This window comes from Anas platyrhynchos, chromosome 2 (genome assembly GCF_047663525.1).
Source record: "Anas platyrhynchos isolate ZD024472 breed Pekin duck chromosome 2, IASCAAS_PekinDuck_T2T, whole genome shotgun sequence".
NCBI lineage: Eukaryota > Metazoa > Chordata > Aves > Anseriformes > Anatidae > Anas > Anas platyrhynchos.
In genome coordinates this window covers 5,245,466-5,269,699 of record NC_092588.1, presented here as the reverse complement: position 1 = coordinate 5,269,699, position 24,234 = coordinate 5,245,466, and the positions used below count along the sequence as shown (strand labels likewise).

At 41.2% G+C, this 24,234-nt stretch overlaps 1 protein-coding gene across 1 annotated transcript in view; it reads right to left on the bottom strand.

Annotated features, from left to right (window-relative positions):
* COL22A1 (collagen type XXII alpha 1 chain) overlaps positions 1–24,234 on the bottom strand; it is a 228,141-nt gene that overhangs the window by 81,920 nt on the left and 121,987 nt on the right. Inside the window, exons 13-22 of the mRNA XM_072034280.1 lie at positions 22,276–22,329; positions 20,645–20,698; positions 15,467–15,520; positions 13,286–13,330; positions 8,759–8,812; positions 6,923–6,976; positions 5,360–5,395; positions 4,235–4,264; positions 3,306–3,359; positions 2,332–2,385 (exon numbers count right to left, since the gene is read on the bottom strand). Coding sequence (XP_071890381.1) covers positions 2,332–2,385; positions 3,306–3,359; positions 4,235–4,264; positions 5,360–5,395; positions 6,923–6,976; positions 8,759–8,812; positions 13,286–13,330; positions 15,467–15,520; positions 20,645–20,698; positions 22,276–22,329 — 489 coding nt within the window. The remainder of the gene's footprint in view (positions 1–2,331; positions 2,386–3,305; positions 3,360–4,234; positions 4,265–5,359; positions 5,396–6,922; positions 6,977–8,758; positions 8,813–13,285; positions 13,331–15,466; positions 15,521–20,644; positions 20,699–22,275; positions 22,330–24,234) is intronic.

Below are 24,234 nucleotides of genomic sequence, written 5' to 3'. Positions count from 1 at the left end.
CGGAGTCAAAAATGAATCTGTGGTATCACGACCCAGGCCATGGCCTCATTGTTGGTCTGTGCTGCTAGAAAGTGTTTTTTTTTGGGGGGGTGTGCTAGAAGAATCACTGCAGATCTGAGCTGTAGCTTCAGAGGAAGAGAAGGAGCAGGAGATGATTACTGCTCTTGGCATTTTAACTTCTAAATCTGCTTAGGGAAATACTTGTTTTTGCAGCAAAATTTAGGTAAAATGGTAATCAATGCATGGAATTGTGCTTTGGCAACAACTGTACTAATGGTGAATCAGTAGCATCTGCTAATCCATTCTCTCTCCAACATCTGTAGGTTATCCATGTATATCCACCAAGCCTGAGGCTTTGATTCATCCCAGGTATTCCGTCATTGAATAACAGCCTTTAATTAAAAAAATATATCTAACCACCTAAGACGCCTGGTGACTAATAAAGACCCTTAGGAGAAGTCTAACTAGCTAGACACAACAGAGTCTAGGGAAACATTCAAACACAGTATGTATCAAATGACATCTCTAATCAAATGATCATTAGCAGGAGCATTTCGTATCCTGTCGCAGACCCTGACTGATCACTGTCCTTTACTCAGCTAATACGCTCTATTAATCTTACTCAAGAAACAATGTTTCACAGCAGGCTTTAAAATCAGGACAATTCAGAACTTGTCAACTCATAAGTAAAGCACAGCAGAGTTATTTGCTAAGCCATTAGCTGATATTTTCTAAGCACTGGAAAAGTACAAGAAAGCAAATAAATGCCCTTTTCCACTGTGGTATTAACATAACACTGCAGGCACATATTCTCTGGAAGAAGATTCCTAAAAGCCAAGGTTACAGTTCCATTCAGTGTCATGCAATTCAACTGGAAGCCTATAGAAACCCACCTACCGAAATATATTTCCTCCCTGTATTGTCCTCTGCCCATAACCCTAACATGCCCACAAGTAGGGCTCTCATGCCCACTTTTTAACACCACTGGTGCTGACTCAGGTGCCAAGCACTACAGGCAACCCTTGTGACCTCCTCTATGGATTAAGCTACAATCAAGTCTCTGTGACAACCTAAAAAAGTAGCCCATCAAACACCAATACTGGGATTGAAGTGATGGTCTCCACAAAGGTTAAGCATGTATCTCACTCCCACACTTATCTGTTGCTTAATGAGATGTTCTTCCTACAAATGGGCTAAAGCAAGAAAAGGCAGGCTCAGAGCATTCATAAGAAATAGTCAGGCCTACTATGAAATTTCCTTTTATCAGCACTTGAATATTTCAACATATGGGTATGAGTCAAAGAGAGTATTTTTTTAAAAAACAAGAAGAGGAAACAAAACAAAACAAACAAAAAATATACTATCTAACCTCATTGTGGAGAATGGTACACCAGAATTTTGTGGGATCTTCTGTTTGAGTACAGACCAAACAAAAAAAGAATGGCTTCAATTTATATTAAGTATTGAAGGTGTCTTTGGATTTATTTGACTTCCAAGACAGCACCATTTATCTGAAATTTCAACTTGTCCATCTTACCAGAGGCTCTACACACTCAGAGTCATATCTTAACAGTGGTAAAAATATTTCAAGTTTCATTCACAGGAAAACTCCACTCCATTTTTACGTTTTTAGTAATTAATGCATTTCTAAGAATCTTCCAACCCATTTTCCACCTAAATTAAATGATTTTGTAGGTCAGTTCACAAGGCATGGCAAGTTCATAGATAGCTTCTATGAGACTTCTATAGGAGGCTTTGCTGGATTTTATGCTCTTCTACTATTTACAAGGTGCAAGGGGATATTTGTCTGTGCTCAAAATCTATTTCCAGAAGATATCTTCTTGGATCTTTCCTATCACTCATTGCTTCTCCTACAGATGTTTTGCTATGTTTTTAAAAGACTAACCATGTGGCCAAGTATGACTCAGGAGCATCCCTTTAAAAGGGGCACATCAGTGAGAAATAAAGCTTCCATTATTTTAACCTCTGATAAACATACATATATGTGTACATAGGGGTTCCAAAGTCTGTGTGGGAAAGAGGATCAAGAATCCTCTTGGCACCAAGAAGCAGACGCAAAGAGAGGAGAAGAAATTACAAGAAATTTTCCCAGGGTCCTACTGGGCACTGCACACAAATTTGTTGAATTTCATACCAAGAGGTACTGAAAGTTGCTGGACTATAAAGAAGAAACAAGAGAAAGGATCCAGGCTTCAAGGATCCTTAAATAAGTAAAAAACTGAATGTAAGGTGAGTCAAAGTATGAATGCTTATTGAGCACAGCTGTCCTCAGCACACTGAGACATACATTAAATAAAAAGAGCAACTCACCCTTTGACCTGGTAAACCTGGGACTCCAGGCTTGCCTTCTGGACCAGCCTCTCCCTTTAAAAGTGAAAATATTTTTAGAAAGATAACCAAGTTAAAAACAAATGAAAAAACAAAAAACTAATGAATTATGTCACCATTTTCTGGGCTACTGCTACTGAATGGCTACCTAGACAGTTCTTAACTGATAATTATATTGTCCTGTGAGCAGAAGAGAATAAGAAAACAGGATAGAGAAAAAGTGACAATGCCCTGATTAAATCCAGACCACACAATTACATAGTTAAAGGCAGATATGCCTAAGTAATGCATTTTCACAATGCCGTCAATTTTACAAAACCCAATCAACAGTGAAACACAACAAACAATTCAGAAATGAGGAAATACAGAGTGTGTGCAAATGAGACAGCAGTGATAGTCTGAAGTGAGATTTCCTGCAGAGCTGGGTTATAAAATGTACCTGGAAGACGCAATCAAGTGAAAAGTAAGAATACTGGAGTGCTTAAATTGTTGCAAATATTGTGTTGTATTCCCTGCTGAAACACAAGCACACATCTCTTATTTTTCATATGCAGAAGATTTTTGCTGGGACATTGTGGCATAAAGCAATGATTCTTTGCCCATCATTCTATGATGGCTTAGAGGTTACCGTTGAGGCTCCTCTCTGAGATATGCTGAATACTCATACAGCTCCTCAGGACATTAGAAATGGAAAAAGAATCAGCTTTTGCAGGACAACAGCCTTGAGGTAATGTATACCACTGTGTCATGACCACCTATGTCCTGGGTGCCACCTCCATACATCCAGAGTGGCCACCAACAGCAGGAGAGTTTCTCTCACCAGTGAAGAAACAGAAGGCTGGGCACGCTGATTAAGCTCTTAGTACTCAAATAACATATAAGATTTTGCATGTATACCTCAGCTCAGCTTGAGTTTCAGTTTCTGGGGCTTGTAAGCAGTGAGATAAACCACTTACTGGAGGTCCAGGAAGTCCAGGTTGGCCTTGTGGTCCTCGTGGGCCAGGCTCTCCCTACAGACATAAGAAAAAAAATAAAATAAGATAAAATACCTATAGGAAAAATTATATGGACACAGTACTCATGCTAGCCATCTGTACAGGACCTACACCACCCCTTTCCTTATAGGTCCCAAAAAAAAACAGTGCAGAGACCAGCTGGTTTTCTCCTTCACCCTGGGGTTATTTGAATTATCAGCACTCATTAGGCTGCACACAGACTGATCCACCCACACTTAGCCAGCCTTTATCCGTAACTGGCTCTCTGTTCTTCAAAGGTAGTAACTCTGCCACAGACCCTGGGCTATCCTGGATATTCCAGGAAAACACTGTGGGCTGGGGTTCAGAGGTGGAGAAAAGCAATTCTTGCAAAAGCATCTTCCGCAGCATTTTCCCCAGAGCCAGCACAGCTGTGAAGGGCTTTAAAGTATTGTATGTATGTCGCATATAATTACATGAAATAGGAGTAAAATACAACTTATAACACAAAGTAAAAATTTAAATATACATAGGAAAATTGACTGAAGAAATTGGTGTCTTTTCCCTGTTTGAGTGCCCATGTTCAGAGACAAACTCAGCATAAAACTTGAACACAGTTTCACTTTTATATTAACACTTTCCAGGATGTAAAGAATTACATAGCTGACCCCTTCCAATTTACACTTGTCACTCATGTTAGATTCATTGCACTTGATAAGGATGTTACCCTTTCCCCTCTTCTGTTTATTTTCCCTGCTGTAAGTATGTTAACTTGTTTCTTGATGTCCTGACATTGATTTTATCCACCTTAATTTTGAAATATCATTCTAAAGCAAAATCTAATCTAGCAGACAGTTAAAATACGTAAAAGCATCCTTTCAGCAGAAGTACAGATATTGAATCTCTCTTACTTGCTCGCCTTTTAAGCCTTCAGTGTGTACCTGCAATAAAAATGCAAAGTTATACAGGGGAAAAAAAAAAAAAAAAGACAACCTGGGAGGCTCTGGGCTGTGACTGTCCCACACAGTTTATTTTTCTCTCCTTGCCATTCCCTTAAGATACACTCTAAGTGCAACAACTCCTCAAATCCCATTGCAGGCTGGGGGATATTTTCTATTTAAGAAGCTCAGACTGTCAGGGTTTTTTCACTCAGTTCCCTGTGAAGGGATTTGTGAGGCTGTATAAACAGTAGGAACATAATTCATTATCTTGTCAGTATAAATAAGTTCGTAATTCTCCTCGATGCAACCATCAGGGCCGTAACTGACAACTGTCAGTCTTCTCAGCCCTCTGCACCCGCCTCCTGAAACTTCAGCGGGCACTGGGACAAGACAGTGCTCATTTTCAGGTTTCATGTACATCTTTCAAAATCTCTTGGCAACTACCATCACATCAGTAATTTCCCATTTAAGCAGAACAGTAAGAGGCTCCTACCCACACAGTTTTTCTCTTTTTTTTTTTTCTCCTTTTTTTTTTTTTTTTTTTTCCAGAAGTCTTTCTCCCTCCCTCCTTTGGTTTCCACCACTTTCTAGTCGAGGAGATTACCTGTAGACATTCTTGTGTCCCTTCAAGGCAGGGGCAGAGATGGGACAAGTTGGGACAAGATGGGACAAGAGATGGGAGATATTGAAAGACATGTAAAGCTAGCATCATGCGAAAGATCAGCCCCCTCTCTCCTATCTTCTTGGTTTGTCTTTTACCACTTTTGTTGGCATTGGCTCAACAGCTGTCCTGGAACCCACAAAGTCATGTCACAGCATTTCTCTGATTTACCTGAGGTAATGTTTCATTGTCTCATGAAGTCCTAATCTTCACATTTCAATATCTCCCAAAACTGTGGCAGCACATTTCCTAATTGGAATTTGTCATGTTCCTTCTTCAGAAATCTTTACTGGCTTAAACTTCACTTTTCTTTTTTTTTTTTTTTAAATCTATTTAAGAACATTTAATAAAGTTCTTGAGTTGAGTCCCAGCTTCCATATTCTATTTCCACACAATAAAGCTTATAACGTTTGAAAAAAAAAAAAAAATCTTACTGAAGAGCCTGGCAATCCTGGTAGCCCTGGTTCACCCTGCAGGGAAATACAACAGAAATTAAAAAAAAAAAAAAAAAAAAAAAAAAACACAGCATAACACAAAACACAGCATAACACACTACGTAACACAGAACCAAAGCAAATTTCCCAGTATGTTTTCCAACTGCTCTTGTACGTTCTTATTTTCTATACCAACCCAGAGTTGATAGATATGAATATGCAATCCCAATTAACTCTTGTCCTTTCTACCCTACAAGTGAATATATGCAGGAACTGCTTGTCTTCTGTGACACCGTGATGTTACACGCTGATTCCAATGATATTTACTGACTTAAAATGGTGACAGTTTCCCGAAGTCTTTCTTACAGAGCAGAATGATCCTGTGTTTGCAGGACACTAGGATGCTACTCTACATGATCCACTCTACGTGATTTACCTAGGCTATCCATTTATTCCAGCAGTTTGTCTCCAGTAGTGTCCAGTATTTATTACGCTTTATGACTATGCCTCCAGAAGGTGTCTCTTTTACTTTAGGTACAAACCAATGCAAAATCATCATGTTTCCTTTCACACGTTTGTTGTTTCTTCATTATTCTTGTAGGTCTCCAAGTGACCCATCATACCTTTCATTCTCTTTCGTTTTAATTACTATTTGTTATTTATTCCAAAGTGTGCCCATGCTGTGTCAGAAGGACTGAAGAGACACATGTCACCTACACTGAAAGTTATGGAGCAAGGAGCTAAAAATTTTCTGGAAGGGCTACATGCAGCTACTAGAGAGATGATGAAGTGTTATGAAGTCAAGATTGTTGATTGTTCTCTACTTCAATAATGGAGCACAAAGATATTGCTCTCTCTTATCATCTCCATGGATATGCCCTACTTGTAGGTGCTTTTGAGATCTCACCCATACATTTTCAATCTGACTGGGAAAATAATAAGATTTGCTTCTGATCTGTGCACTCTTGGATAAGGTTCACTGCTTGGATGAGAAAAGGAGAAAGAAAATCCAGAACTGGGCACAACTTTCTATTCATGTTAAAGAACTAGATAGGAAATATCAAAACCACAATGTCAACCTGAGTAGGAAGGGAAAGATAAGGCTGTCCTGGAAACTTGAATAAATCTGAAAAATAACAAGGTTGAAATTGCTGCTGAGAGCAATGAATAATTATCATGCAGGTAAGAGGAATAGTCTCATCTGACTGGCACTTTCTGAGTCAATTCTACATCTCCTGGGTCAGAAAACCAGCCTCTACACAAATATATTGACGTTTCTACTCACCTTGTGTAACTGTGTCACTTGGGCCAAACTACTCTCTACTTCCTTCTACTTCCACAAAGAGGGTTAAGGTAAGAGTAGCGGAGCTACAACCAGGCCTGTTTTACCTCTCACTTACACCCATTTCGGACTGAAGCAACATCAGGAAAGTTAAACATTCATACGTTCACATAAACATAAATAAGAGAAATATTAAGTCAACAGCCATGATATTTCCAGGGATTCTAGGAGGAAATAATTGATGTCTCTGAACCCCTCCTGTGCATCTCATCCCAACTCACCTTTTCCCCTTTGGTCCCACTGGCACCTGGAGGGCCTGGGCTGCCAGCAGGGCCCTGTAAAAAGGAAAAAACAGAGTTTTGCATACTTTGTATACCTTTTACCTTTGTTTTACTTATTCCAGGTCATCATTTGCAATTCCCTTTAAAGTACAGGACAAACAGAAAGTTGTAGGTTTGGGTATCAACAGTTATGTCCCATTGCACTACAATAACAGCTAATACAACACACAAGGCTGCTTTGGCTCTACCATGTAGACAGGAAGGGGAATAAGGATGGAGATGCCACAGCAGGCACGATAATAGCAATCCAATTTCAACTGGTTCAGAAGGATTGCAGTTCAGGGAGTAAATCAGTGTCAAACACAAAATTTAGGATAAAATTCAGGCGTGAAGATTTGCCCACTGCTAGGAGTCTAGACATGAAAAAGGCAGAAAAACTTCAGAATAACCCGACTTCTGTAATAGGGTGTCACTTGGAGAAATTGTTCCTTAGGAGTAGTAAACAATCAGCATCCACCTTCACATCCCTCTGCAATTTCTCACTTCATCCACACTTGCTGCAAGTACAAACCAGTCCTGTAAACAACGCAACAGGCACGGTGAACATAGTTCATTGAGATGCCAGTGCCACATCTAACACTGGGAAACATTTCCATCTTATAAGGATAGTGATAAACACTAACCAGATAAATATTTCACAGCATAGGATAAACCATGGCTGAGGAACAGAGCAGAGAGAAAGTGATGATTAACTATCAAATCTCCCACAGAGAAATAGAAAAAAAAAAAAAAAAGTGAAATAATCTCTATCACTTCACAGAAAGGAAGGTATAGTTTAACAAAGACTATGATTACTTATGACACTACACCTTGCCATCTAAATACAAAAGATGTCTGATATGGAAACAAAATGACTTCCCAAATAAACCAAATCAAATTGAAATTCCGACTGCCAAAAGAGCGAAAGTGATGCAGCTGGGCAGCTTCTCCACCCCTGCAAATGCAAAATCATGCCTCCAAACAATCCTTTCCATAGAGGGAAACAGCGAGGGTTAGGGGATAGGATGCAGACATAGGAGCCTGGAAGCTTCAGGCTCAAGGGTGGTAACTATTAGTTGCAATGACTTTTGGCAAATCACATCACTTGTCTCTGTTTCTTACTCCATCCTTTGCCAGAAGACCAGAAGATCCTTGGGAGTAAAGGATGATTCTCATTAGGGACATTACGATGAGTAATGAAAACAGTCTTGTGGGATCTATAGATAGTTTTAGATACAGACAAAGTGTTATCTGTCTAATCTGCAGAAGTGTACTGATTTTATAGAATAACTTTCTGGTTTCATTTTGTCTTAAAAATGTAAATAGTTCCAAGCTATAGTTTTTCTATTGAAAATAAACCAAATCCAGTTCTCCTCCTTTCATGTTGTGGGTGGAAAAAAACCACACTTTATAAAAGTCAGGATCAAACAGCTAAATTTTTCATTTGTGCTTCCTTATGTCTTTGATAAAAATTCAGACAAGCTTCTAACCTATCATGTTTAAAGGTTTGGCATTACTTTTAAGTGGATATTGCATTACTATTTAATTTTTTAAAAGAAAAAAAAAGAAAAAAAAAAAAAACAGAAAAAAGAAAAGGGAGAATAAAAGAAAAAAAAAAAAAGAAAAAATAAAGAAAACTGCTAACATACATGTAGAGCCTTAGAATAAGGATTCTGAAAACTGCTGATGCAATGGGGTCCTGCCATGACTCAGCAGCTGTCCAAGATAAGTCTCAAATTTAAAGAAACTCACTCACTCCAAAGAAAAGCCTCCAGCTGCTGAGTATTTGCCACGTACCTGTTTCCCCTCCACACCTGGCTTTCCTGGGAGTCCATCTAGGCCTCGTTCTCCCTGGAGAAGGATGAGAAAAAAACTCTGTAACACATCTGTGATGTTTGGGTTAGTGTTATACAAGAGATGTCCATGTTATTCTTTCCAAGCAGAAAGATGAAAGAAAAGTAATTCAAGCTAGCCCAGTAGAGGAAATGCCTGAAGTCCACATATGTGTACTCAGAAAAGTTGCTGGGAGCATCCTGAAACAAGAAGGTGAACCCAATGAAACTTCTATCCCCTCTAACTTTACTAACTGATGACACTTATCTAGCTAGAAAACTTAGCATCAGGTAACTGGGAGGTGAATTCTGAGAAGTGGTTGTGTGCCAGCTTTCTACTTGGGCATCCTTCCTCTGCCTTCTGACCCAGGTTCATATAAACTAGAAGAACATCAATCTGTAATAGGTCTTACAAAAACAATGAGCCAAAAGTCCAGGAAACGGACATTTTTACCCACTTCAGAAAAACGTTTGATTTTTCACCTTTGCTTTCCTTAGCCTGGGGGATCAATTAATCCACTCTTATATGTCTTCAGAGATGGACAGTCCCCAAAGTCCACAGGCAACCTATTCCACCGCTTTACTTTTAACACCTGCAGATATGTTTTTCCCCTGTGTCTAAACCTGACTTTTTTCTCACTACTGTTTCAAACTAGTACGTCTTTCCTCACCCCTCCAGACACAGAAAACAGATTGCTCCCTTCATCTTTACAACAGCCTCTTATGTATCTGAAGTCTTACAAAACTCCCCCTTCAAACTTCAAACTCCAGACTAAACAACCTCAGTACTTTCAACTTTCCTTACTGGGTGTATTTTCCTGACCTCTTATCATTTTTATTGCTCTTATTTGGGCATTATTCAATTTTTCCACATCTTGACTGTAACTAGATGCCCGAAGCTGGACACAGCTGAGGCTAACTCTGAGAAGAAAAATTATTTCATGCTTTATAGACTGTTCTTTTGTTTAAATTCCAGGTTAATGTTTGCTTTACCCCAAACCACTTTTTGCAGGACAGCTCCTTAATCAGTTCCCAATGATGTCCCTGCTTGTGAGAGGGAGGGCTGGATTTAGGTGATCTTTAGGGTCCCTTCCAACCCAAACCATTTTGTGATTCCATGATCCCAATCTGCAGCAGTGCACAATCAGTTGTGTATGCAGCATCCTATTCTTGCTTCTCAATGTCATCTTCTGCTTTGGGGGGATTGCATTTACATGTAAAAGACCATTTTGAATTCTGATCCTGACCTCCATTGTACTTCCACGTTCAAACTTAATAAGCATAATTCATATTTTATAAACCAGGTCCTTGACAGAAATGATGACTAGATCAATCCCACCAAACTTACTTCTTTCCTTACAGATCATGGCCCTTGCCCATGTAGCCATCATAATTTAAAACTCATTGAGCGGGGACTTTCTCTCGCTGTGTTAAGTGCTTAAATCTCTGTAGAATGGAACACTGATTTTGTTTGGAGCCTGCATACACTGCTGAATTTAAATAATCAAATACATACACATGCTGCTAGTGTTAACATAAGTGTACATGAACAAATTCTACAAATACAAGGACTGACAGCAAAATATTAGCTTTACTCTATTTTTATTTTTTTTTAATTTCAGACTTTTTAGTTCTGATTACTATCCCACAGTATCCCTGATAGATCTCAGTTGTTATATGCAAACAAACCTACACTTGCAGCATTGGATTTAATTAGCTCCTTTTGAAAACGCCTTAATTCAGCATCCAGCAATGGATTTGCAAATCATTTCATTTCTTTCCTCCCTTTAGAAAGTCAATTGGTCTTGTAACAGAAAAGTTATTTCAAAAAGATGCATCCAAGGAGTGAAATTAGAGAGACTTACACCCTACAAAAAGCAGCTGAAAAGCAGTGTCAGGCACCCAGATCTACTCACTGCTGGGGCAACAGTTTCCACATTCATAAAACATTTGCACTGTCTAACTCAGCTATGAGCATCCTGAATTTGAGACTTTCAGTGACAGTCTGGTGGGTTGCTGACAAAATGAGCACTATATTCTCAAGAGAATTTGTTAGCATCAATACAGTGCAGCAACAAGAACTTCACACACGCTCATTTAGCTGCCAAAAAAAAAAAAAAAAAAAAAGGGTCAATATTCTTACTGCTCCTAATGGGGGCTGGGAAAGGCAAATGTATTATTTATATAAATGCATGCACTAGAGCTGTTTGAAAATGTTCCAGAGAACTCTTCTTTCAGTTGTGTCTTCAGAAAAATCTGTTATTATAAATTTCTTTCTTAGGTGATTTTTTTCATTCTTTGAAAAAGGCCATTTAGAGACAGTATTTTTTTCTTCAAAGAAAGAAAAAGCTCAATAAAAGATTTATTCTCAAATTTTCACTTCAAGACTCCCTTTCCTTCCCCTGCTGAAGAAAATTTATACATCAGCCTACAATGATTTGGTGAAAATAGAATTGTACAGAAGTCTACAGCGAGCCCACCAGACACAAAAGGATGAGATGCTGCTCATAATAACCAGTGGTTCTCCTAAAGAGCAGATGAAACTGATAATACTGGATTTGGGACCCTCACTACAAAAACTCAGTATTTTCATCAGAGGTTGCAAGGTATAAGAACATAAAGGCAAGATGGGATATTATTACGGGATATTAGGACTTTTGTCATACCGTGGTACAGATTGAACAGACCAGTAATCGGTACATGGGCTAACACTTCTGTGATACAATAAACACTCTTCTCCTCAGGCAGAGAAGAAGCACGGGTTGTGTAGGTGTCAGTATTCAAATTACAAACTGAAAAGCAGACAAGGAAATATTTGGCCCGCCACACTAACGCCCACTGTGTTCACAGTAGTCCCAGCTGGTGGAAGGTAAAGCAGCAGCAGTAGATGCTCTGAGAACAGCTTCAAGTTGGGAAAAAAACAAAGCACAATTGTTGTAGCAGAGATCTGTCTGCCTCAGGAAGAAAACACAAGAAAAGAAAAGGAAAAAAAAAAAAAAAAAAAAGGAAATAAAAGGGAGCTCTAATTGTTCATATCCTTATAATGGAACAAAACCTATTTCATTCCTTTCGCACTTTAATCTTTAGCTTAGTCAGCCACCAGCCCACACACTGCTCCAGCTCTCTCTGCCATCATGGTGATGTCAGAAAGACAGATTTTCTTCCAGGAGCCAAATATTCCAGCAGATTGGACAACCTGACCTCTGGAAAAGCAGCTGAAGCACCGGCTAGACACAACACACCAGTCCTGCAAGGGGCTGAGGCAAAAGCATGATAAAGATAAAGCGAGATCCAGCTTGTTGCAATGGTGAGAATCAGTAATATGAAACCTGGCCATGGCTACTTCTAACTAAACAACAAAATGAATGGTGGGAACTGACACCCTAACACACAGGGAAGCAAAATGCAGTATCTCGTGTTAAGGGCCTGTTAATCATTTGTCCTGCCAGGCACAAGCGAGGTCTAAATTTCCATGCTTCTCCAGGAGGAGATGGAGAGTGAGAAATGGGAACAAGGAGGAGTTGGCAAGCTATTAACTCCCTCCTTAGCGCAAACACTTACGGCCAGGTTATCACTTAAAGGAAGCTTGAACACAGGCAAAGCTGCCAGAATGGCACTGAGATATTCCTGCCTCAGGGTCAATTTGAGACCCAAAAAAGATGGAGAACTTCGGTTGGGCTGAGAGCCTGGCTATGACACACATCCCACCGCTTCCCAGGGCAGGACCCCTTTAGCACCCTTTTCTCCTGGCAGAGGCAGCAAAATGCATTTTTGCAGGCATTTCTGAGAAGCCTTCAGCAGTGGCTGACAGGTCTGCAACAGAAGTGTGGGCACATCTGAGATCTCTCCAAACACAACAAGCAGACTGAAATAATGAAGGGCTTTGTGCCTGCCCAGCTCTCCTTTTAAATGTGTACTCTGGTTATAATAGGCACTTGGCCTCTTCACTGAACCATAAAGGTGGTTCAAATCCCAGAGAGTCCTGTGCTGCATAAAAACTCTATTCCCAGACAGGAGAGAGCAGGAAACTAGGGAGCATCAGCATCACCAGTTGGATGAAGCTTTTAATAGAGAAATTTTGTGGTACTCATTAAAAACTGAGCTTACAGTGATGGGAGAAGGCAGAAATGTTGGATCATCACAGCAACTACACCAAAGCAAGGAAATGCTGGATGAAAACTTGGTCAGCAGCAGTCAGTGGTTATTCAGGGCTCACAAGTGGTACATACAGCGTGGACACCCCACTAGCTGTCCTCAGTGGCATCCCAGCACCCCATCCTTCCTCTTTCCGCTCTTCCTAGACTTAAATGTGGGCTTAGGAGACAGCAGAGATCTGTAAACCCCTCCTGCACTCCCATGGGAGGTCATTCATGAACAGCACCAGGAGGTGCACAGCAGTGAGGAAACTTTCCAACATCACCCTTTAAAGCTGGCAGTTTAAAGGAAAAAGGCAAAGAGCAGCCCGGCATTTCCTAGCATGCAGCAGGAATACCTTGTCTCCTCGTGTTCCCTTTTCTCCTCTTTCTCCTTGGAGACCCTAAAAAGAAAAGCAAAAAGAGATTATGGAATTCAATTCAAGAAGAAGCATAGCTACCTCCTCTAATTAGTCACCAAATCACTGCACATCTGCACAATCTATTTAAGTGAACCTCAAGGACGTTTACCTCATTGCCAGTACTCCACGTTGGCCACAAGGAAGGTCTAAACAGACAAAAAGAGCAGGGATGACCTGTGGACCCAAGACTGTCTGTAATATTATCTTGTTCCCAGACACACGACCCTCCTGCCAGCAGCAGTGAGGAGGGACAGGGAACACACCGCAGCTGCAGATGGTCTAGAAACCACCCACTACTCCACGTTTTTTGTGTTGCTCATAAACAATGAGAACTTGGGTAGAGGACAATGCTGATGGAAAAACCGATCACATAAACAAGCAAGAATACCCTTTCCTGGTGGTTTTGGATGAAGTAGCTAGACAGACAGCAGGTACCTCTGAGAACTGGCAAACAAAAATCCCTGTCCTGGAGGTCCAAGCGCATTTTTGCTCTGTGAAACCAGTGCTAGAGTTCATCTGGACAGCAAAATTCATCTTCTCCCAGGTACACCAGAACCATTTGCTGGAGCTCGGTTTGATGAAAGACAGCAGTGCTAACACAGGCGATCAACAAAATGGGCGGGAATGGATTTCAGCCCCCCTCAGCACAGGAAGCACTGTGTATTTTACCCTTATTTTACCAACTGAGCAATCGACTAAAGGCCACAGGCAGACAGATATGCTCAGTCAGTAGTGATCTCTCCAAAACTGCTGAAATTTGAAACACTTCTTACAATATATTTATATTTAAACTTTAGTATACTTTACACTGTGCTGAAGACTTAACTCCAAGCTGATGAGAACTACATGTCTGGACTTTCTTGGTCCATAAGGATGACACAGATAATTATTAAGGACTTCAGCTTTCATGCCATGGTTGACTGTGAGCAAACTCTGCACAGCTCCATCTACCTCTAACAACCTAAAATGAGCCTGCACAGCTTCCCACGCTGCAAAGCAATAACCCCACTACTTCCAAAAACAAGATGGGAAGAGGTTTAAAATGTGACTCCCTTAATGCACTAATAACCATGGGGCCCTCATATACACTGCATGGGTGATTACAGCCTTGTTCCTGCCCAGCAACCCAAGCCAAATGCCAGTCTGATGATAGACATGGACAGGACCTTTGGTAACACTGCACCACAGGTGGGTGCTTTGCTTTTCACACAGAAAGGTGACTCGGGGAGCAGGAAGGAGGTATTCTCATCTCCTTGTCCATTTATCTCATTAATATTGCAAGGATCTAGGACATGGGCAGGTAATGCCACCCCTCTATTCATTTCATCTTCTTCTTGCCTAACACAATTCGATGTTAGACCATGCAGAGAGACAGCACACACCTGGGCAAAGACAAACACCTATGCTCTTTTGAACACATCGGGTCTCTTTGTAGTGAGTTGCAAAGCAAGACCTTGGCTGGCACAGGGAAATCTTTTGGTGCATGAGCACGTCTGGTATGCTACTAAAGCACACCGATGTACAGCCAGGTCATTAAACCCCAGCAAATCCAATCAGCCTTTGCAACACCAGCTTTAAGGCTGCCTCTGTAATTACCAAGGTGAGACCACAAGACAGAGATGCTAACTTGACAGCATGTGATTTATTTTCTTATTGCTGTCTGTCCATTCAAGGCAGGTCTGTCCCCTGAGTCCAAAGTGCTGTTTCCTGACAGTTTTGAAAATATGATTGGAAACTCACTGAGAGCTGGTGGTTTTGCTTGGTGTTATGATGAAGTTTTCAAGCACCATATAAATGGTGCATCAATACAGACCAAAGCAATTGCATTACAGTGGGAGCATCACAAAATCCCCAGCTGTTACCTTGGTAATCAAGTAATTTCTACTGACAGCTCTGCAGTAGGTACAGATCTGCTCTCATTTAAAGAAGTCACAAGAAACTCAATGAAGTCAAGAAAATGTCACTATTTGGACAGAGTACAGGTAAATAGTCAGATATACTTGATATCTCTTAATTCAAAAAAAAAAAAAAAAAAAAAAAAAAGTGGGCAGAACACACTGAAAAAAAAATGGATAAAGTTTCCAGAATGTCAAAAATGTAATAGGAATCATAACTTACCGGTGCTCCTACGTAGCCTTTAATGCCTGGAGGACCCTGTTTTCCCTCAGATCCCTGGCAAAGAATTGAGATACAGTAAAGCAATGGGAACTGTTTCACATAAAAGACCCCAAAAAAATGAGTTATTCAGAAATGTAACCTGTATTCCTTGGCTCACAGGGGGCTGTTGAGGCTTCTCAGTTATCTCAGCTCTAATATACAGAGCAGTGTCTGACTTTACTTACCCAAAGTGATGCCCCAATGTTTGATTTTGTCCCCAGCACTCAGGCATTAGCAAGTTTTACTGCTCTGCTTCCAGCCTTGTTTTTCAACCTGTCACACACAAATTCCTCTATGGGTTGTTTCAGAGGTGAAAACACTCAGTAAATTGGGTGGTGAGGTGGACAGGTGAGAAGGGAGAGAAATTTTACAAAGAGACCTGGGCAGGTTGGAAGAGTGTGCAAGCAAGAATTGTATGAAAGCTAACAAACAAAGGCAATTCAGGTCCTGGGCTGCACCCACAGGGGCATTACTAACAGAGTTAGGGACGTGATCATGCCTCTCTCATGATCAGTGTTTGTCAGGATGCATCTGGAGCACTGTGTCCAGTTCTGGTCCCTACAATGCAAAAAAGATGCAGACTAGAGGGGGTCCAAAGAAGATGATCAATGGGCTTGAGAAACTGGCCTGTGAGGAAGACTAAAAGAATTATGTCTTTTAGCCCTGGAGCAGAGAAGGCTCAGAAGGGACCTCATCACGGTATTCCTGTACTTACTACAGAGAGGATGGAGGTTCTCTTTTCACAAGGAGCCATATGAGAAAAGATGAGGGGTAATTGTATACAAGCTACACCAGGAGAGGTTTTGCTTTTAAGTACAAAAGATATTTTTGACAGTGAGAAAAATCAATCACTGGAACAACCTCCCAAGGGATGTGGTAGACTTCCCATCACTGGAGGTTTTCAAGAGGTGTTAGATAATCTCATCTTGGCTCCCTTTTCTCACAACCTGATGATCTTCCTGATGATCTTTCAAGGTCCCTTCCAGCTTAGGCCTTTCTATGACTCGATGTGCCCCAAATACATTTAAGGCATAAAAGACCACAGTTTCATCATAAACAACACAAATACACAAGGATCAGAGACATTTCAGCAGTCTTTCAGCTGGTTATGCACTAGCTGTCTCCCTCAGAGATGGCAAACTGAAAGGCTCTCTCTGTGTGTGTTTATGTGCCTTACAACCCCACAAATTGTCTGGATCCTTGGCTGAACAGGATCAGCCCTCAGAGCAACCCTACGTTGGCAGCCTACATCTGATAAGGTAGCCATGAGAGTTGGGTAGGCCTCTTACATCACCAGCCTGGCTGATTATGTTGTTTCTTATCTCTCTTTCCTTCTTTTTCCCTCTCCTATCTGGTTAATGCCTGTACTGGGTTGCCACAGTGGATAGGGCTTCAAAACAGACCAGGATTGTATTTTTAAATGATTCTACATTCCTTCTTAATGGACATTTCCTATTAAAAAATAAAATAAAACATTTAAAAATGCAAGATGTGTCTGGGGTGAACTACTAGCAGAAGCGGGGTATTTTTGTCCCAGCATGAGTGCCTGGGAGGCTGGTCATGTCACGCCGCTGTTTACACTCGCATTTAGCCCAAAATGACAATCTCATTTGCAACAGTTGTTAAGCACAGACCTGGCCGGCTGGCTGGACTGTAGTTGGCAAGAGTTTCACCACCACTTTAAGCAGTGCATTGCCAAAACTGTCCCCTGCCTTTGCCAGAAAGGACTTTGCTCTTTAGAACAGATGAAACCGTGCCCCGAAGCTTACGAGCAGCCCATCAGCCCAGATGTAAAACAGTTGAACCCAGGTTAAGAACGGAAGCCAGCCACGCTGCAAATTCATGGGAAGATTCACAAACAGGTTAACAACAGCTGGGTTTATGCACAAGCAAAGTCAATCTCTACAGCATCAGGCAGTGTCAGCTGTACAAGCCCAGTAATAACAGAGAAAGAGAAGCAGGCAAACACTTATCTCAACCTGCCGAAAAATAATACTGTCAAATTCCAGGCAAAACCCCTATGGAAACAGAAGCTTGCTCTGAGTTGTCCAAATTCTCAACACCCAACTCAGACTGTTGCATAAGCTGTGGTTATAGCAGGCAGCAAATATTATAGATAGAGAAACTGGGTTTGTCTGGACCGGAAGACTTGCTGATCCCACTCAAGGCCTGTGCTGAGATCATGTCTGGTAAACCTGAGAAGTGCAAGACCTTCGACAGCTGAAGTGAACAAGAATTAGGAAATTTGTCAAAATGAAAGCCTTACCTAATACTTTATATTTCAAAGGCTTATTTTTTGTCTCCTCCTTTTTTTTTTTCCTATTGAGCATAGATATCTGTCAGTTCAGATAGCAATGCTATAGCTATTTCAGTTCAACAGCAATGACAGCCACAAAAAAAAAAAAAAAAAAAAAAAAAAAAAAAATCTCTTTAACCTTTTATTAAAGATACAAGAAGAAAAAGATAAAAAAGAAAAAGGTTGAGTATTTGCTGCAGGACTGTATAGACTAAAGGGTCTGGTCTCAAACATTCAAACTTTATTTAACTGCTATAAAACCATAGTGATGGAATTGTGCTTTTTTTTCCAGACTCATTTACTCCATTTAAATTATCTTGCCACATCCCACATATTTACATGGGAGCCTTCTACATTGAGCAATGGATGTTTCCTGACATCCCAGACTACCACAGCACCTTCTTATAACCAGACACTCTGACTTCGATTGGCACAAGGCTGACACATAAGCCCTTCTTTGCCTCCACCCACTTGTAGCCAGCACGATCAGACATCCTTCCTGGATGAAGAAGTTTACCGACCACTGAAGTTTACCCACCAAGCTTGATGAGTTGGGGGAAGAAAAATAATTGTTATGATGAAGACACTGAGCTAGGAACAACTCCCCATTAGACTTCATTGAGCAGCAAAAACAGTAAAGACAGAAATCACATACAGAGGGCATTTAATTCCTGTAAATCATACATGTACCCTAATGGACTCATCATCTATTTAGGGTACTCCTGGGGAGTGAAGTCTTATAACAAGAAGTCTGCAGGACCCTTTTCTGTGCTGCTGGAAATTTCATCATGCAATTAATGAGGTCTGTAAAAATTCCTTGGTACCTTCTTAAAAGAAAGAAATTGCTGGCACTTGACACTGAGGCAAAAGACTGGAAATTCCTCAGCCAAGCAGATGAATTTCCAGGGGTATACGTACAGCTACCAACTGTAACTGAGCTTGCCTGGCTTAATGGAAATGAAGATGGGTTGAGCTGGGAAGGGCCACATCCCAAATGAACATAGAAAATACAAGGTAGGTTTCTATGGAGCCTGGAGCCACTGTATTGATGCTGATGAATTTAAATAAAAGTAAGTGATCTGGCAAAAAGCAATCATTACAACTGTAATTGGAGACATGACCTTTCTGATTGCCTGCTCCACGCATCTCTATACACCCCGTTCCACACCAGCAAGGTGGCTGGGCTTTGCAAAGGAGTGTTGATTCATATTTTAGACTTTTAAAGCCCTGACAACAAAATCAGGATTGTTTCTTAAAATAGTTCAGGCCAGAATCCAGCTCAAGGACACTGCAAATAGCCAGTGCATCCGTTCAAATAAATAAAAGTCACCGTGACAGCACATGATCATTTTATATTTAGCCACTGTAGCTTAGAGGATGGGGGTTAGCCAAGCTCACCTCTTCTCTAGGAGTATTTGGCACTCTCTACTCAGGCTGTGTTTAGGTTCAGCTCCATCAGCACCTATTCTGCCCAGCCCATAGTGCTAAACTTGCATTCAGTATTGGCGCATTATTTGGCTGAACTACATGTGCCTGATGATCCTGGTGGGAAATACAGAGCATCTTCCAGGATCAAGCCCTTCTGCAGGTAGATGTAGTTGCCTCAATTCAGCTTAGTCTGTAAAAGCTTTGTAAAGCAAGAGTGAGGAGCTTCACTGTACAAGGAGACTGGGTATTGTAGAGCTTACTGGCTTTTAATTCCACTACAGAAAACATGCATGGCATAGAGAAAACATGTATTTGTTTATTATATAATATGTGAGATGCAGCTGACAGGCATTTATGGGTGATGAATCCAGTTCGTTTCATCTACTTCCTAATTCCACTGAAGGGCAAAACAATATCCAGAGTACCCCTTCTCAGCTCAGCCCAGCCCTGCTTTACAGCTGTCATTTATCCCCTGCTGAATGTGCTGCCATGCAGCTTCCACAATCAACCCCTTCATGTTGCTGAAGGCAATACAGCTCCTGCAGAGAACCGTGGGATGGCTGCCAAGTATTTCCACTAATCCACAAATACACCATTAGTTCTGATACCCTCCTGATGAGACTTTAGGAAATGATGAACATTTCCCTCTATGAAAACAAGATATTTTGGAGAAAGAGCCTCTCTGTAGCTGAGAAACCCAAAAGAAACTATAAATAAACTATAAATAAACTGCGTTATAGAATCCTCTCAGACAGAACCAGGTGACCATCAGGATGACATCTGGAAAAATATTCAGGTATTTAACTCCTATTTGAGGACAAAGCCATCAGTAAACTCAACAGGAGGTTTAGTTAAACAGATACAGCTCTTCCAGAAAAATGTGATGCTCAAAGACCTTAGCATGTATGGGAGCAGAACTGGGTCAAGCAAATTTGGATTATCAATCTATTATCCTTGCCGCATCTTTCATAGGCTTAGCTGAACTTGCTGTGCATGACGTCCCTGAAAAAAAAAACACTCATCAATCTAATGCACCATTGTCTTTGTGTATCATAAAGATGACTGAAACTAGCTGATGGCTATTTATCCCCTCACTAACGAGGGAACAAGGCAAGGAGAGCTGAGACTTTGGAAGGAAGACTAAGCATTGCTCATGAGAAGATGTACCTGAATCTTCGTCAGAGATGGGAAAGTTTACTGAAAACATGAAGTAAGGTTTATGTGCCCCAAAACATGTTCTCTTCACCTTCTCTAACTATACAGATCAAATAAAAGATCTTTTTACATACCTTGCCTAATTTCTGATACGTCAGCAGGCCTCCAAACAAAAAAACAATAATTCAAGCAATCCACACATACGAAAACTCAGTGTAAAAGGTACACTTACCCATGTAAAGAAGAAATTGAAAGCTTACCTTTGGACCTGCTGGCCCAGGCAGTCCAAATGCTCCTGGCTGTCCTGGTTCACCCTGCAAGTAACAGCAGCAGAAGTGGTAAATGCTAATATTTTTTTTCTACAGGGGCTAAGATAACTCAAAGCAGTCTTTATATATAGCTTTAGAAATGGAAGCTCTATCCACTATCTACAGTCCTGAGTACCATTATCTGGAGATCTGAAAGTCTGCATTGTGCTTTCTTTGCAAAAATAAAAGCAGAAGGAGACAAACAGAAAACTGAAGTAGTTATTCGTCTGCTCTTCAAACACAACCACCGAAATAGCTAGAAATGAGTTCTGTACGAAGCAAACAGCTTGCACCAACTACATTCTTCAGCTGATGATTCCTTGGAGATAACATATTGCATTTGGTTGGTGCAAAAAACACATCCTATAAGAAATTCTGCAAGCCCAAGTAAGTCACTGTCCGATCCCAGACCGTGCCATGCAGGAAGCAATGAGGTTGTACCAGTTCTGGAAGAGATATGGCACACTATGCCTGAGCAGGTCCAGGTGGCACAAAGCAGAAACAGGATGTAAGTGTCAGAGAAGTAGGAGCTTTTCTGCTGTGTATCATTACTTTTGGGGCATTCCAAGCCCTTTCCCCAAGCTCCTCCAGACACCATAAAATGACTGCTGAATGACGGTGAATGGGATGATCAAGTTCCTTCCCCAAGGACAGCTAAGGCAAGAAGGAGTCAAGTAAGGCAAAGAGTTCAGAATAACAGATCATTGGGATGAAGAAAATTGAAAGGGATGGTGTTTGAGCTCCAGTGGTCGAACATAGGAAAGGATGAAAACTCTAAAACACATTTATATAAGATGCTGGAAAATTTATCTGTGCTTTTATTCCTTGTGTGTAATTCTTTTAAAGCAATATTTGGTATGCTACGTCCCTCTTTGACCTCTCTCTGAACCTCCTTCTTTGACCTTAGCTTTTAGCAGTGCCCACGAAGAGCTCAGGTCCTTGTTTCTGTGGCCGAGCTGCCTGTTTGCCCAGAGAGGTTGCAGATGCCCCATCCCTGGAGGTGTTCAAGGCCAGGCTGGATAGGGCCATGGCCAACCTGATGTAGTGGGCGGCATCCTTGCCCATGGCAGGGGGTTGGAAATAGATGATCTTTAAGGTTCCTTCCAACCCAAGCCAGTCTATGATTCTGTGATATTTCTCCCACACCTATCTATTTGCTCCTGGAAGCACAGGATGCTCCTGGAAGCACCCCCTGCCCTCTCCACTGGCTGACGTCTCTTGGCCAGACTCAAACCAAATTGCTGAGCTCTGCAGCTGCAGCTATCAACCACCACTGCCACAACGAGTCCCAGACCTCAGGCTGCCACAACTTCCCCCCTCTTCCAGCTTAATGAATGGGAACAGAGCTGCCCCTGGAGCACCTGGGGATGGCTAATCCGTACAACACCCACTGTCACTGGGAACATGCGAGGGAGAGTGCCGAGGCTATTAACCTCCTGCCGTTTGTTTCTGCTGCTCCTAAAATGGCCATACAAATCCCCAAGACGTGTTTCACTCAATACAGATTGATTTCCACTGCCTGGCTTGCACTGAAATGCAAGGATTACATGGGCGGGGGAGGGGGGAGAACAAAAAAAGCTTACGGCTTCTCCTTTTGCTCCATCCTTCCCCGGGAGGCCAGGCGAGCCAAGGGACCCCTGTAACAACAACAGGACTGTCATCAGCACGATATTAACACCACTTGCAAGCGCAAGGACATGAGTAATGCAGCAAGACAAGAATAAGGAATGAGGAGAATCATTTCTACACAAACATTTATTATTTACAGTCTCTGGAGGAGCTGCAGCTAACATTAACACACTATGGCCAATTGATGAGCTGTTAATGAGGAACTAGGCACTCTTGGCCACTTAACTCACTTAAGAGTAAATTAATATAAAAGCTCTGCAGCCGATGAGACACATAACCATTGAGTCATCTTAATATCATCTTTCCGCAGCCTGTCCACCATTCTGTTGTCTCAAAAACCTGCTGTTTTGTAACTAAATACTGATTTTTTATTTATTTTCGACTCGGTGCCTGTACAGCATCCACTCCAAAGCTCAGAAGCCTCTAGGCACAGCTGTAATGAACATAAGCAATGAGCCTAAAAGCAAACAGAAAAGAAGCCTTGAAAAACTGAAGCAGCCCTCAGGAACTACCCTACCTACAGGGAAGTGAGGCTCAGAGCTGGGAATGTGCAAAGCTGTAGAAAACAAACGAACAGGAAAACCAGGCACCGCTTCTTAAATCTGTCTGCACACCAGGATGAATGGGACTAAATATGTTGAGGCTGGCAGCAGCACAGATAACAGGGACTGCAGCAAACACAGGGGAAAGCCAAGTTTTACTGCATGCAGCTGGCAGTTTAAAGAACAAATGGAGAGTGGGAAGGGAATAGACACAGAACAGGAAAGCCCAAGTACATGGAAAGGAATTGGCCGAGTGTTTTTACTCCTAGGTTCTGCAGCAGTTTCTTTTTAGGAGGATTATTTAAAAAAAGAAAAAAAAAAAAAGCCTCAAATGAGAAACAGGAACAGGCACTGCAAATGGTTACTATGGGCTCTGATTAAACCAAACAGGTTTGCTGTGTATTACTTGGAGGGGGCTCTTGCCTTTTGCAATCCTGGACATTTACTGTTTTAGAACAGGTGGGAAACGTCTAAATTGCTGAAATCTCTCCTGCAAATGACATTTAAGGCATCTCTGACAGAAGTGTCCAGAGTAAATACTAACAGATAGAGTAAGCCTGGTACTGGATTATCTTTTTCTTTGTTTGTGTTATAAGAGGCTGCTACAGTAAGCAGCAAAAGGCCATCTCAGTCTAAAGGTTATTTATGCTCAGTGAAGAAAAAGGACACAATACTCTTTTGCCTTCTATGTCTCATACTGAAGAAATGTCGGTATTCCTGTGTGTGGAAACACTTAGCTCTGAGCCCTCTTCTATCCTGTTTCAGAGTTTTACAACCTTCAGACAAAGTTCCTGCCCCTGCGATCTCCACACATTTGCCAAATGTGGCCAAGCACAGGCTTAGAGATGCGAAGGGTTACTTTGCAGACAAACAGCACAACACGGTTTTATTTTCTTAGCATCTTGCTAACACACAAAAAGAAAACAGAGGTAAAACAAAAGACTTATGAAGATCTATTTTCATAAGCCTTCCTCAATAGCTTTATGAACACATCACAGTGTAGTTAATAAAGGCTCGGACTTACTTTTTCTCCTTTATCACCTTTCAATCCAGGAAAGCCGGGGGCTCCTTCTTCACCCTAAAACACCAAAACAAAATGTACCTTGTATAAAATAGCATATATATCTGTGTATTTAGAGACCACTGTTATCTTTTGGAAGTTGAGGCCAACCTCTCCTCCTTGCTGTAAAAGATGCTGCTCAATCACCTGCAACTTGGCCATATTTGAATGTGTTCACTTCCAATTTTCCAACCAACTGTCGGCCTCTTACTGATTTTTTTTTCTTTTTGTAAATACCAGCCAGGAGGAGTCTTTTTTCCAAGAACAAAATTAGAGGTATATCCTTATTAAATAAAACTATTTCAAGCATA